This window comes from Ptychodera flava, chromosome 13, assembly GCF_041260155.1.
Source record: "Ptychodera flava strain L36383 chromosome 13, AS_Pfla_20210202, whole genome shotgun sequence".
In the NCBI taxonomy this organism is placed as follows: Eukaryota; Metazoa; Hemichordata; class Enteropneusta; family Ptychoderidae; genus Ptychodera; species Ptychodera flava.
Window position 1 is genome coordinate 38,412,328 of NC_091940.1, and position 15,494 is coordinate 38,427,821.

The 15,494-nt window shown below is 39.5% G+C and overlaps 1 protein-coding gene across 2 annotated transcripts in view; it reads left to right on the top strand.

The window, feature by feature from the left end:
- Positions 1 to 3,277: 3,277 nt before the first annotated feature.
- LOC139148404 (zinc finger protein 341-like) overlaps positions 3,278 to 15,494 on the top strand; it is a 36,963-nt gene continuing 24,746 nt past the window's right edge. For both annotated transcript variants that reach the window (XM_070719844.1, XM_070719845.1), the window contains exons 1-3: positions 3,278 to 3,408; positions 7,856 to 7,939; positions 9,317 to 10,269. In XM_070719844.1, the coding sequence (XP_070575945.1) occupies positions 3,282 to 3,408; positions 7,856 to 7,939; positions 9,317 to 10,269 (1,164 nt within the window). In that variant the 5' untranslated portion in view covers positions 3,278 to 3,281. The remainder of the gene's footprint in view (positions 3,409 to 7,855; positions 7,940 to 9,316; positions 10,270 to 15,494) is intronic.

The following is a 15,494-nucleotide window of genomic DNA, read 5'->3' on the forward strand; positions in this document are numbered from 1 at the left end:
ACTGCCTGACCACAAGTGAACGTGTGACATCATCAGTACATGATAAGAGCTCGAAGAAAGTGGTGACGTATCCGTTCACATCCAGACATATTTTACTCATATCATATTTATCCTGATCAGTTTGCGAAACTCACGCGCAATCTTGTGTTTAACGCGGGTTGCATACTGTCGCCCCAGATTTTTCTGCCCACCGTTCTCGAATACCGGAACGCAGAAGGATGCGGTTTTTGCCCCCGCGTTCTCTGTACGATCAAGAATACGGTGGTGCACAAATTAGATGCTAAAAATTCATACATTTTTGGCAATTTTTGTCATTTTAATAGTCAACATTTTATTCGTAGACACCATTTTTTTGATTGGAAAACAAGTTTAGACATCAGTGGATTGTTAGGAAAGTGTGAGAGATTTACATGCTATAGTTACTCATTTTCAGTTAAACCAGTTGTAAAATTGTTTTAGTATAATACAGTTAATTGTTAATTTATTCATTGATACGTTTTTTGCGGATTTATTTAAATATTATGTTGTTTATTTTGATTCTGTCAGAAAGTTTACAAATCTTATCCTTTATGTTTCCGGTCAGTGTTTAAAGTACACCACCAAGGCAATGTCAAGAAATGCGACTTGAGACTTGAGTTAAAGCAGTTACACACCAATGAATATCACAAAACATATACATTTACTGAGATATGGATGGCAGATTAATATTATTTTCTTCATGAAAAATCTGATCAGAAAGCATACAACATGACATTGACATTCACCAGTTGTTTTGTTTTAACTTTAATAGAAATATATCTATTAATAAAGTATTAGTAGACTTGACAAAACATCCTCATGATTATTCTAATACTGGCAACGTTGCATTTATAACACAGCCTTGCAGTCGGGGAGTGCAGCAGCAGAACACTAGTACACATTCATGTACGGTCAGATGTATGCACGCTCACTCCACACAGAGTAACCGTGATTCATGCTACTGAGAAGAGGGTTCTGCTTCTTAGATAACCATTCAAAAATGCCGCCGTACCCCGCTAGATTATCATCGGTTATCTCATGACAGTTAGAAAAGGTGAAACCAACACAATGAAATTGAAAGTGACAACAAAATACAGATATAAAAGCTCATGCTATAACCAGTATCCAACCATATAGTATTGTTTAATTTGGATGGGTATCATGACAGGGTTTTTCAATAGGATATCTGACTAGGCAGATATGAAAGTGCATTGAGGAGAACACGCGAGAGACTGGGGGGGAAAGTGCCAGACGGGTGTCCCCTATTTTGCGTGGAAAATTTTGAGAAATTGATGTGCCTAATGGTACAGTCTGGTGCAATCCGAGAGGTGTTTTCAATTTGTTTTTTACTAGTAAAACTGTTAACACCCCAAGAGCCTCTCGCATCGAAAATTTTGAGAAATTGATATGCAATAGTGCAATCTGAGAGGTGTTTCAATTTATTTCGCACCAAAAATTGAGTAACCCCCTTCTTCCTCTCCACATTTTGAGTAACCCCCTTGAAGTTTTCAATGTTTTTGAGTGACCCCCTCACATTCCTCCGACCCCCGGTCGTAAATAATGACGGCTCCCTAATATTGTCCAGTTTGAATACTTAAACGATACTAGATGATAGTATCGGATAGTATCGATGTTAATTATGTATCGTATTATGTATAGAGTTCTAAACGATCATATGAAACTATACTAGACTTCTAAAGATCGATATTTTCTAGCATCGATACTAGACTATACATATCCGATATCGTATAAATGTGCAATGTCGCGCTGATCTCGAGCTATGTGATAAGCTGGCGCGCAGATCGTAAGTTGAAGCCAGTCTACTGTAGGTGGGAGTGATCATTCTCCAAACCGAAGTCCCTCGATCACGTGACCTGACCAAACCATATCCGCAACGTAGATAAAAACAGTTAATACGAATAGGAGACAACTAATTTTTTATTTATTTATTTATTTATTTATTTATTTATTTATTTATTTATTTATTTATTTATTCATCTTTATACTGGTTAGCTCCCTCAGTCAAAAAATGTACTGATTTCCAGGGAAGACCAGTGTAAAATAAAATAAAACATTGTAATAAACAAAACTTAAATAACACTAAAGGGAATAAAAAGAAATATACATAACAAGGTAGACAAAGAAAAAATCACATGGCAACAAAAAGACAGCAATATACCAAATGTATACTGCAAAACCTACACATAATCACACTGGAGGATATTTCTTAAGCATTCGTTTAAATTGGCGTACAGAGGTGATATCGTGAAAAACAGCAGGTAAATTGTTAAAATAATTTATTGCACGATAAATAAAGCAATAACGTGCTGTGAGAATTTCTTGTCTGATAACGATATGTTGATTTATAGCAATCGAAAAGGGTTTCTAAGTATGGTGGAACAATGTCCCCTTGATTAGAATTTAAACATTTAGGCCTAAACATCATGTGACACACATGGCCTCGACGTCTCGACTCAATGGTATTCAAGCCCAAAGTAGCCAATAGCTGTGGCCCAGCTTTAACAAGATGATGTCCGTTTCTTGCAATATCATTCAAAATGACTCAATATGTCGAAAAATTTTTATTTAAAAGTCAAAAACACAAAAATTCTAAGCGACTGGTGGGCTATACTACTCGTATATTATTTGCGTCTGCAAATAAGTTTGTACAAAACGAAAACAGGCTCGTACAAAAAGAGAATGTTTTGTACAAAAAAAATAGGTTTTAGGCCTACAACAAGAAAAGTTTTTGTACAAAACGAAAATTGTTGTTACAAAAATGACATGCTTTTTACAAAAAGAAAAGTTTCGTATTTTACACACAAAAAAATACGTTTTTACACAAAGAAAATCGATTTTTATGAAGCGAAAATAGCATTTTACACAAGGAATATCGATTTTTACGAAAGGAAAATAGGTGTTTACGAAAAGGAAGTGTTTTTTAAAGAAAGAAAATAACTTTTTTCTAGAATATTGCAACGTTTGGCGTGAATCTAATCTGTGTGATGGAACGTCGGAAGTCTCCGTCACAATTGTCCGGTCAGTGGTTTGTTTGTTGTCTGCTTGCTTGTTATTTGTATGGTTTTGTTTACAGTGTTTACTTGTTTTTTATTGTTTTCCTTTATGACCGGTTTTTCTAATTTTGATTTACTTGTTTACTGTTATTCAGTCAGAGTTCCCTATGTTATACGCAGGATTTTTAGCGTTACTCAACAATGAACACTCAAACGCGCCTATGGAGTGCCGTGGACCACTTTGTGCTTATGGTTTTTTGCCGCCATTTGGCATTCGTGAAAACGAGGTTGGTTACCCATAATGCAACGCGATATAGCTCAAGAGAAGCATCCAAGATGGCGCAAGGTACGAGTCTGTTCGATGCGTTAGGAGTCGGTGAGTAATAATATTTTTATCTGCATTGTTTTTGGCATTTTAAGATGTGAAAAAGTCTTACTACGAAAATTATATTTATCTTCCAGGTAACCTATATTTTTTGAAAATTTATTTCAGACGCATCTTGTCATTATCGGTACTTAAATACGACCAGATATTTCAGTTTTCGGTCAGTTCATATCCCTCATCGCTCAACGTTTCCATCGTACTCATTATAATAACTCACATATTTGTGTATTTTTTTCACTTCGTCACAACATATCATATACCCTCTTTCATCACCTGTCAGTGTGACCTGCATAAATTGCTCTCTTCTGTTTTTGTTTGCTGTTCAAATGTGACATGCTAAAGCCTTGCTTTGGCAGCTCAGGCAGCCGAAATTCGCTTCCCGCGTTGTTTGGTCAACGATTGGCGACGTCGCATTAATTGAAATGGAATTTTCATACACAGTTTTAGATCAGAGGTAGTCAACCACAGCTAAATCCTGCTCTATAAAAGTTTTAGATACTGTTAGAGTAGTTTGGTACCGGTGGAGCGGGGTAGAGGGGGTTACAGGTGGGGAATATGTTGGAACAGCCTGACCAGGGTGGGCCCGTTTTTGTTGGAAAAGCTACAACACGTCGCCGCCATCTTCGTCCTATTTGCCCTGTTAGTGCACTATCCTTCGAACCTTCGACTGGTCTCCTCCAACAGCTATTCACCAAATTGCTTAACCCCTAATTTGTTGTACCGATGGACAACCCATTCAAAAACCGACTTTAAACTCACATTCTAGGTCTGCGGGAAAAGGATTTTTATTGCGTTTTGCTGTTTTCACACTGGGCAGTCTGTCGACATGCCTTTTCGAAATGTCTTTGTTCTGTGGCCCCAGCGCAGTGCAGAGAACGTGTGCCTGCATTTCGAACATTCCTGTCGGTGTTCAAACGCCGCTGCCTTTACCATCGAAAACTGCGGACTTCTTTTAATAACTGAATATGCATGTAGCCTTTCGCTGGGCTCGTCATACCCAATGCTGCTGTTTTGAATCTTTTTAAACGTTTTGTCTTTCTATGTTATTTTTGTCATATTACTATAATGGACAAGAAATAAGATGTTATATAATTGGAAGGCTCTGCGATTGCCAGATGTACCTCCATCACTGAATACAAATGGTGGTGTTGGTATGTCTCCCACTATCAGAAATGATTTACTAAAGACATGTTTCAAAGCAGTGTAAAATGAATCGCAAAATGAAGAATAAAATTCCTCAACATTTCACAGACTGTTTTCATTTAATATTGTATCATTTTATCTCAAAAGTAAGAGATTGATGTAGACCTGTTTGTAAATCTGAAAAACATTATTTTGCATGACTTTGTCAATAATACTGATTGTTAATAGTAATAGTAATAGTATGATTGTACTAAAAATATTTGTGACAACCCTCTACTGTCTATGTGACAACCAACATTCACAATCACGTGGAGTATGATTCATGTCCATGTTTATGGGGTACCACTGCACTTCCAGCCCATTTCTACTTCCTCAGTTCCAAGAAACAATATGGTTGACGCTTAAGTCAAAAGCACTGTCAATAAAAGTGAATGAAAGTCTGTGAGTCTAGAACATCAGCTTTCCCCCTCTCAATTTATTCATGTAAGGCCAAGAAAGATAAATAGTGTTTCTGATCCTTGTGCTCGTCAATTCAGACCCACCAAATCTACCTTTTTTCTGCTCATGAGGAAACGAAATGAAAAGGAAATAAAAATTATGTGACTGTAGTGCATAACACAGTACCATATAAAACAGAACTGTAAACAAAATAACTGACACAAACATTCCATGCAGAACTGTACACAGATGTCACTGTTATATTAAGCTGTCAAAACTGTGTCTTGCTGCACTAAAAGTCAAACTGCAGAACTGTTGCCATACAAAAATACTAAAGCAATGCTGCTGTGCATTTATCTCTGTATGCTTTCCTATTTTTTATGTTTTATGCGAGTTCTTGTTTGTTGAAGAATAAAAAAAATTGAAAAAACCCACATCATCACTGCATTATTTTTGCAATATGTCTAGGATGAAAAGCAAACTTTTTATTTTTCTTGGCCTAAGTATTTTTGTGCTATCTCAGGGATTACCCTGGCTCAAGAACGGCATGAGATAAAATCGCACATGAAAAAAAAAGTGAGAGAATTTCAAAGTCTGTGGGAACCGAACCTAACTTTCCCTGATTTTCAGCATATTGGTTAATTTGCATAACGATACACTCAGTGTGACAGTTTTCGGACGACCTCAGTTTTCAGCTTTTAATGACATGCTGTTCGTTATACTCACTCCGCTCCGTTTTGATAGCGTTTTACAAGTCGTGCTACCGCATGTTAAGACAGGTGACGCTGCCGACCCGTTTTGGATTTTTTTGCTAGAAGCTATTTCGGGCGCTACAAACTTGGTGAAGTTAGCCACACCGTACGATACGAGGTGTCGAACGCAACACACAGGGACAGCCCGTGTCCGATATCTAAGCGCTATACATGTTGAAATATAGTTGCGTCGTCCATGGATTAAACGTAACTAATTATCACGAAATATTTCCATATAGTTTTCTAAACACATCGAAATTGAAAATCGGGGTTCGAAGTTTCAAAATATCAATATTTAGCCCCTTATCACATTCAAAATACGACGTCCGATTACTGCGATAGCAATCCGATTACATGCACTCATCATGGGGGCAAAAATTTGGCAACTTTGACCCCCTAAATGCCACTTCTGTCGGTGTTAACATTTTGAGGATAAACACAATAAAGTTTCGAAAGGTATGATAATAAGATTTCGTTGTGCTCGTCATTTATGAAACGGCTTTGGGCGAAATTCACTACCCTGTCCGAAAACTGTCACACTGAGTGTAGTTGTAATCTGAGGCGATCGAATCCATACTTTCTAGTGCGGGAGTAACGGAAGTACAGTAGTCCAGAATAGTGCATTTTCGTTTTTTCTTCGCACTACCACTCGTACTGGACACGAATATTCCTGCGAAAGCGCCATTTTGTGCGACGACAACACACTGTACATCAGCAATGAACACTTGCTGTATCGACTCCAATGATTTGTCAATGAACGCAAAACTTCCTGTTGGCAACCAATCACAAACGCTGTTGAAACGGGTAGCTCTGCAACAGCTTTTTTCTAGCGTAATTATAGTGTCTCTCTACGGCGACACAACGAGTGGCGCTATACTGAAAACCTGCCAAATATTACCGATGAATTTAGATCGCGTAAAGGTATCACGTAGTACGCGCCATTTGAATTATCGGCGCGATTTTTTTGCCCGTTTGAATTTTATGAATGCGATTTTTCTGATTTTTGAGCGTAAATATCGCGTTATCGCGCCCCAAAGTGATCCCTGCTATCTGCAACTGCACTGTTGTTAGCAGTATCTGTTTGCCTCCTAACACTACAAGGAGTTCATGAAAATTGCACGGTCTAGCTGACAGAGTATGTTACCTTGCCAGAAAAGCCGTTATGAATCTCCATGCAGATTTAGACCCCACAGTACGAGTAGTGGTATCTCAAAATGCAATTTTCGCAAACCAAGGACATATAAACAGCGAAATCCCTTCTGCCTTTCCAACATTCATCATTTGACCCAATTGTCTATCATAAATGTTATCTCAGCCCCATACAATCCAATCTTTTTACTGTCATGATGTGTATCCAGAAATTCTTTGACAATTCATATTTCACTCTCCATTCTCCAAGAAACTTGCAAGCATCGACCATATAGCTAGGGTCTATGTTTTAAGTTACTCTGCGCTCTGCCTTCTCCCACACATATACTAAATAGATGTACCTTATGAGGTTTCTCTATGCCATGGATATTCTGCATAAGATAGCATATTTTGTATGTCATGCCATCAACACTGTGTAAGGGTTTAATATGAAATATAAAACACATGATGAACGTACAGGTTTGCAGTGCTTTTTATTTGTCATTGATATCAATGTTGCATAAGAGAAGAACATGGAAAGACCAGTATGCCCTCTTAGGCTATATGACGTGTCATGACGCAAACTAAGTGCCTGTGACGCAAGCAAATTTTTTTATTCACATGTAAAGAGCTGACGCAAAGAATTTTTCACATTTTGCCAAATTGACCGAAAGTTTTCAGAAAGACACTTTTGTTAGAGGGCACACCGGAAGCCACATTATGGAACAAAAGAATAATATCATCAAGAATTCATGCATGTCCATCAAATCAAGATTTTTCTGAGTGTAAGCCGTGAAAATTACGTGTGCTTTAGGTCTAATATACAGCACTCCATAAAATTCCACTGATGCGATCAAATATGTACAATGTTTCATGTTCCTTTACTGTGTTGATTAAACGTTAATGCTACAGATCACAAGTCTATGAGAATATGATACTGTATTGTACTTTTAAATCACATATGCTTTATCTTTCAGTTGGTATGGATAACCAAACGGCTTTGGCAGTGCAGTCACTGCTTGACAGTCAGGGTGGCGTCCAAGATCCCACAGCCAATGGAGGTAAGTTGGCATTGATGACAAGGGTTGCATCGTAGATCCTATACAGTGTTTTTGTAAGGGGCAGTACCCCTGTAAATTCTATTGGGTTCTCCAGTCATGTGACCAGGGTTCCAATAATATAAATTGAATCATATTAATTACTTGGAGTACCATAAGAATGGAAAGTCATGTATTTCCCAAACTATTAACATATCTTCTGAAATCATGGCGAAAACATTGCTGCAGCCAATGAAGGTAAGTCAACATTAGAAATCTCAGTAGGGGTCTCCAAAATCCTAAGGCTCATAGAAGTGAGGGCAATGTCAAGCATCCTTCAACAAATGGATGTACATGTACAAGCAAGCCAACAATAGTAACATCATCCAGGGTATTATCCATGGTTATCCTGCCAATGGAGGTACATTTGTAAATCACCATCCATGACATCAGTCAGGACTGTAACCAAGATCTTATGGCCTCATAGAGGTATGTGAAGGCTGATAATATTGTTAACCAGGGCACAGTCCCTCCCCACACGTTGATGGAGGGACTGTGATCAGGGCGATATCCTGAGATCCTGCAGCCAATAAGGGTAAGGTAAGTTTGAATCACAGATATCAAAATCAATGGAGTTACATCAACATAACCACCATACATTATACCATGGTGGTCTCCAAGATCCTTTAAACAATGCAGGTAAATGAAGTAGTTGTAATGATATTTGTAGCTGAACAACAAGAAATTATAAGATTGGAGGTGAATGAAACTGGTGAATGAAAACTATGTGAAAACAGGGTATTCATATGATTTCATTTTACTGAAGGGTAGATGTAAAATATTGTTTACAATGAAACTTTGATCATTGAAATATATTCCTTTTACACTGACTTGGGATGGTAAAAGCTCCTTAAGCATAGTCTTTATAGACTTACAAGGTAGCAGAATGCATGTATTTCAGATATGAAAAGTGTCGCAGGAGTATATCAATGTAATAATGGTCAATTAGTGGAAAAGATAAAAGGAACTTCTGGTGTTTGATCATAGTAGAAGGTACATCTCAGATCCTTGTTGACATAACTAACTATACAAACATGTAAGTCACTTTTCAAAGAATATTCATCTGGCAGGAGTTGTTCGGCATTATTTGTAGTGTTATGAGAGCCATGGAAGTAGTGCCCTGAAATGAAAATCTCTCTGACTGTTCTGGGATAATGATGTTCATTATTCAACAGAAAGATTTACAAACTTGACCTGCAGTTGATGCTATGTCAAAAGCTCAGCTAAAAACAGCTGTATTATCATTAGGCTATTTCACATAGTTGCGATGTGAAATAATATGTCGGAAAGTCATGTTGTAACACTGACTGTTTTATATTTTCTTTTCACTTTATTCAACAGCGGAGGAAGAGGATGTTTTCCAGTGTGGAAAATGTAAGAAGCAATTCTCCAATTTGCCATCATTCATGGCACACAAAAGGGAAAGATGTGTTCCAGCGTCACATGGCAATCAAGTAAGAACAACTGTAACAGCAGCTCCCAGTCCAAACAGTGCATTCACAACATCTATTCAACACCATACACTGACTCGTCAAGTGTCTCCATACACTGGTCCTGTACCACCGTCTCCGCTCACCCACGTCAACCAAAACATGAGTGTCCTCAGTGAAGAGATGTTGATGTCAACTTTCAGTGGTATGGATCAAGCAACTCTACCCATCCAATCGTCAGGCTTTCAGAGTGTCCCGATACAGGCTGGACCATTCTTGTCACAGGCTTCACAGCAAAGAACCAGCACAGCACCAGTGACCATCCAAACAGTCCAACACACAGGCTTTGCTACGGTCAACACAGCAGCTCTAACCACCAACACTGTGCAAGCCGTTCCCACTCAGATCATTCAAGTTCAACAACAAGCTCACATCACCCAGATTGGTGGCACACCAGTTGCCCAAAAGCACCCAAGCCCTCCTAAACAGACCCAGCTGACCCAACCACAACAACAACAGCAACAACAACAGCAGCAACAACAACAACAGCAGCAGCAGCAACAACCCCAACCATCCAACCGACCCAACGTTAATGTCATCACGGATGTTCACACAGTAGCCAAGAGGAGAAGGAATGTTAACCAAGACCCATCAAAGAAAATTGGGAAGTTGAAATGTACCTACTGTGACAAGACCTTTAACAAGAACTTTGATCTTCAGCAGCATATACGCAGTCACACGGGTGAAAAACCATTTCAATGTATTGTGTGTGGAAGAGCATTTGCCCAGAAGTCAAACGTGAAAAAACACATGCAGACTCACAAAGTTTGGCCGCATGGTACAGGAAATACATTACCAAAACAGGTAAGTGCCTTCAACAGTGTGTGGGAACTAATGAGAAATGCTTCTCAGTTGTGGTGTAATATTTCACAGCAGTACCTCTAGCTATTGTATGTAAGTTTTCATGTCAATTTTATCCCCAGTTCAGTCATCTAGCATTTTATTGAAAAAGTTGCACAAAGTCAGATTATCAGTTGCTTTTAGTGTGTAATTAATGACTACAAATACCCTTCTTAATCCAGAACATACAATAAAATTATATTATTTGTAGAAATATTCAAGGGATTTTGTTTGGTTCGGCACTTTCAAAAGAGAGGAAATTATTTACCAGTAACAACAATAATACCTTATTAGACTGTTTCCCAGTGGACTTCATAGTCAATTTATAATTTACTATCGGTATTCAATTATGTTGTATTATTTTGAGTGATGAATAAACGTTGCTTGCCTGCTTTTCTTTGCAATATAACACTGAAAAATCCTGACATAAGTTGCTTTTATTCAGAAAATCTAAAAGCCTCAATTCTATAGGCTACATTGTTGTATCAGTTTAATCTCAGCAGCAGATTTCATTACTGCATTACAGTGTCAATGAAAGAAAAAATTGTGACACGCCTTATGACCCGATAATCCACTTGTCACCTACAGTCAGTCCCTTTGATCATTGCGTTCATCTGTAATACGTATTTCAGGTATTATACAGGAGAAGTGAAGATTTTTACCAGATTTTTGTCAAAATAATTTCTAACACGCACCTGCAAAAGAAGGACAGCTGTGACTGAGGGCTGATAGATGTACTGTAACATCCATTACACCCATAGTACTGATTCAGTCATTTTACAGAGAAAACTGTAATACAATTCATGCATTCACTTATTTTTATGAAGCAGGAGCTAAGTTAGTCACAACATTCAAATTTTTTGTGTATATAAAGCTTTAATTACTGTGTGAAAATTATTTAGTTTTCTGACCCAGTCAGGAAACTATCAAGGAAATATATTAAGAGTAGACACTGTTTTCTTATGCAATGAATGGAGAGTCTTGTTGTCACTAATACCTTCAGTAGAAGATCAGAGATGGTGATCAAATTTTCTTAAATCTAAACAGCAATACAGAAAAATATACAGCACTGGTAACCTAACATTTTCACAGATTGCCTACAAATTTGATTTATATAATCAGCTGGGAAAAAATATTGGTTTTTTCACCTTTTTTCAGGTTAATTTCAACAAAATGACTATACAAATTTTGATATAAACAGAGAATGGAAAACCAAGGTTTATCCTTGAAATTGGGTGTAAGATATCCCGATGTGTGCATATGACAGACTCAAATAAATGAGATGGCATAGAGAGCCAATAATAGAAGGTTAAGGAGATCTTCATTGTCTATTTAAATAGGACTTAGATACTGTCTGCAGGAAGGTATTAGTCTCCCCACCATGCTATCCTATTAACCTATGATGTACATGATTAAATGTATGGAGTAGAATGAACCGATACAGCAATTTATTTTGCCTGCAGGCCAAACTCTCAAGTGAAATCTAATTTCAGCCTGCGTCTGCAATATCCATTTAGATGGAACCTGTATTGGATATGGCTTTGGCTTTGAAAACTAATTTCACAGCAGTTTGTCAAGTTGTCGCAATATGAAAAAAACTAAAATTAGACTTGAAGCGTAATCCAAGCGTGACTTTTAATTCGGGCAGGGACATTGGTGGTCTTGCATACTGTGAATTCAAGTTTGAGGTTTCAATGAGATAATTGTCCCGTCAAACTCACTTTCCTCAACTCAATATAAGTCCAGAAATATTAGCAGATTTGGGGATCTAGATGAGACATATGTTGTGCAGTAGAAATTTATGAGAACAAGCGAAGATCAGGACTTTGATCTGATACCTTCTTATGAGGTCTAATTGTGTTTCTTCATACTTCATTACCACTGCACTAATTCAGGAGTATCGTCAAGATCATTGAAACAGTATGACCTGCTTGTCAGTGTAGTCATAGGAGATTGATGTACCAAAAAGATGTCAGGCTCCACAACTGGCTAACTTTCTATGACTTCCCATACAAAGTTATCGGAGCCATAGAGAAGCATCATTGGCAAGCATATTGACCACATAATTCCTCTTGATATGACGGAACTGTGTGAAGTTGTCATTAACAGGTTACTTTTCTCCTGCAATCCCATCAATTTTAGTTGGGGGGGGGGGGGACATCAATGTCCATGATTACAAAGTGACTCCTATATTGGTTTTACTTTATTTATTTATTTATTTATTTATTTATTTATTTGATGAATCAAAAGGGTCAGGGGCCAATTACTCACTCCAACAAACACACACAAAATGTACAATGTAACAACTGAAAAAAAAATAAAAGTTTAAATAATGAGCTAAATCTACATAAAAAGAATATTTTTGGTGGAAGAATAAAAATGTGTGGACACCAATGTTTTGAAAGCTATCCTGGGATAAAAGATTCCTTTCTCATATTTAGCCCGCATTGTGGAGCTTACAAAGATTGTGTTCTAACTCATCTAGCTGGAGCATAAAATGGCAGTTGAAGCCAAAAGTAGAGACAAGAGAATATTCCTGAAACGATGCATGTAAAAAAAGTCTGATCTAAAACTTCCACCGAAGTGACAAATGAGGGAGATTGAAAAGCATAGAAGACAACAATATCTGATGATTGATATGGCTAATATACACATTAAATAAATATGTACTGTACATCCTATACTTTTGAAATATCTTGTTGGACTCATTAATGCTTTTCCTGCCGAGCGCCCCTGTCCGTTATCCTGCCAAATCGGTCAAAACCGGCCCCCTTTTCCGTGTCTACAGAAGATAGGCTCTCCTGCACGCTTTCCTGCCAGGCATTTGGCGGGAAAATACCGCATTTTCGGGGTACGATTACCGACCATATACGTGTTAGACTTCAAAAATTTTTGCATGCCCGTATAGAGGGGCAACCGCTGATGAGGTTGTGTCCAGAAAATGACGAGGTCACGGGCGTTGTTTGCCCCGGGGGACGTGCACTTTTATGCCCTTTTCTAGCTTACTTTCGCGGAAGTAAAGCTCGTTCGCCGGCACGCACGGCCACACCGGGGAAACGTCACCTCTCTCGTGGGTTAGTAGAAGACCCAGGGGTTAGTGCTATGGGTGCGGGAGCACCCTCAAACCTGTCCTGTTTCCCCTGGGTTGTGTCACTTGGCCACGTACTTTGAACGACTTGGAAGAGTCGCACAGTGCAGTCTGCTTTGACGTAGTGTCAACGACATAGTTCCGCCATTGAAGGAAGGCGTGTACGTAGTTTGGCCAGTTCAGTGAACACTTAGCTCGTTAGTGTTACCGTTTCCTAACAGGTTAGTTGTGCAGTTGTTACTAAGGTGCAGTTTTGTACCACCTTAGCTCTGGACAGTGCAACTGCTCTATGCACTAACCCCAACGACAGATGGTTGGTACAACGTCTACGTCGCACGAGCACAGCCTCCGTTGGGCTGTGCCCCTCCCACGTGATACAACGCACGTTCATCCATTACTATAGCGTCCTTACGGATCTGCCAAAAACGAAAGTGGGGGTAAAAACAAAACAAACGAAAATATGCGATCCATAGATAGTATTTTATTCGGGAATAATTTACATTATGCCGAACAATAAATCTCGGAGTCTGTCTCGACGTCCGAGTGCATGGTCCGTGTTTCAAAAATTACAATCGGGTGGCAGATCCGTGTTTCAAAAATTATAATAGGGGGAATTGTACAAAATAATCCGTCTAAACAAAACAAACGAAAATATGCGATCCATAGATAGTATTTTATTCGGGAATAATTTACATTATGCCGAATAATAAATCTCAGAGTCTGTCTCGACGTCCGAGTGCATGGTCCGTGTTACAAAGATTACAATCGGGGGATTGTACAAAATAATCCGTGTTTCAATTTACAATCAGCGGGATCGTAAAGCACAAACAAACGGCACAACCGTGCTCAAAATGTGATCATGGTCCGTGTTCAGAATACAGTCAAGCCACTGTTAGGCGAAGCTGTCCCCTGTCCGTTATTTACGTCGGGTTCTCTTGCTGATGGGTGTCGTCGGGGCTGTGTGAGTAGAGGTCTGCACGCCAATGCTCCTCTTACCTCGTAGCATCATGCGATGATGAAAAGCCGCAAAACACTCGCCCTCGTGAAGATGAACCCCGCACAGACTACATCCTTTGGACGTCTCAGACAGTCGTCCGCTCGCAGTGGTCTTACCCTCTCTGCTGCATACTTTACAGCATTTCTGCCGCCCCTCCAAACGGCTGACAACGTGCATCGGCTGATTTTGTGGATTGATGTACGAGGCAAGAGAAACGGTGGCCTCGACCTCTCTCACACTGGGCTGCGATCGCCCACAATAACCGCCAATGAGTTGTTTCCCGACACGCAGATGAAACATCTTATGGGTCAGCTTACTATCAGGGTGTACATGCTTGAAGCATATATATGCATTTACCAGGGCAACATCAATCAGGTAACATGCCAGATATGTCCACCATCTGTGGTTCTTGCGCCCAGTGTGAAAGTACTTGCGCTTCTGGTTGGCTCGGTCGACGCCTCCCATGTACCGGCGATAATTATACAGCGACAGAGGCACTTGTCGCCGCTCGTCTCCCTCCCCCACTGGCACGCACTCCAAGGGTGGATAGACCGTATTCAAGATCAGCACCTGAGCGTTACTATCCTGATAAGCAGTGATGTTAAGACGAGAGTCCGTTCTGGTCGTGGCTTTCATATCCCCAACAGACAGAGGAAGGCGCTTCCTCTTACCCGGCGGAATTAATTGAGGGGGCATGGTGCGACGATACGGCGGTTAAAACTCCGACCATGTAGATCCCGGTCTCCATCAGCTCTCTAGCAGTAACGACCGTGCTAAACAGGCTATCACAGAATAGGCTGTGATTATATCCACAGAATGGCTGGACCAGCTCCATCGTAATTCTTTTCACCACACCTCGCTCCTGCCGTCTCCCATCAGTCCGATCCCGAAATTTCACACCTAGGTACGGTGCAAAGTTAGCGATGTATGCAGTGGTGGAGTCGCACAGCTGCCATATCTTGAAACCGTCTCGATCAGGCTTATGCGGTAATCTCTGCTTAAATTTAGAACGGCCCTTAAATCGCACCATGCCCTCGTCGATGGAGATCTCTCTACCCATCTTATAATTATTTACGCACCGGTCAACTATGGGCTCCATCCATG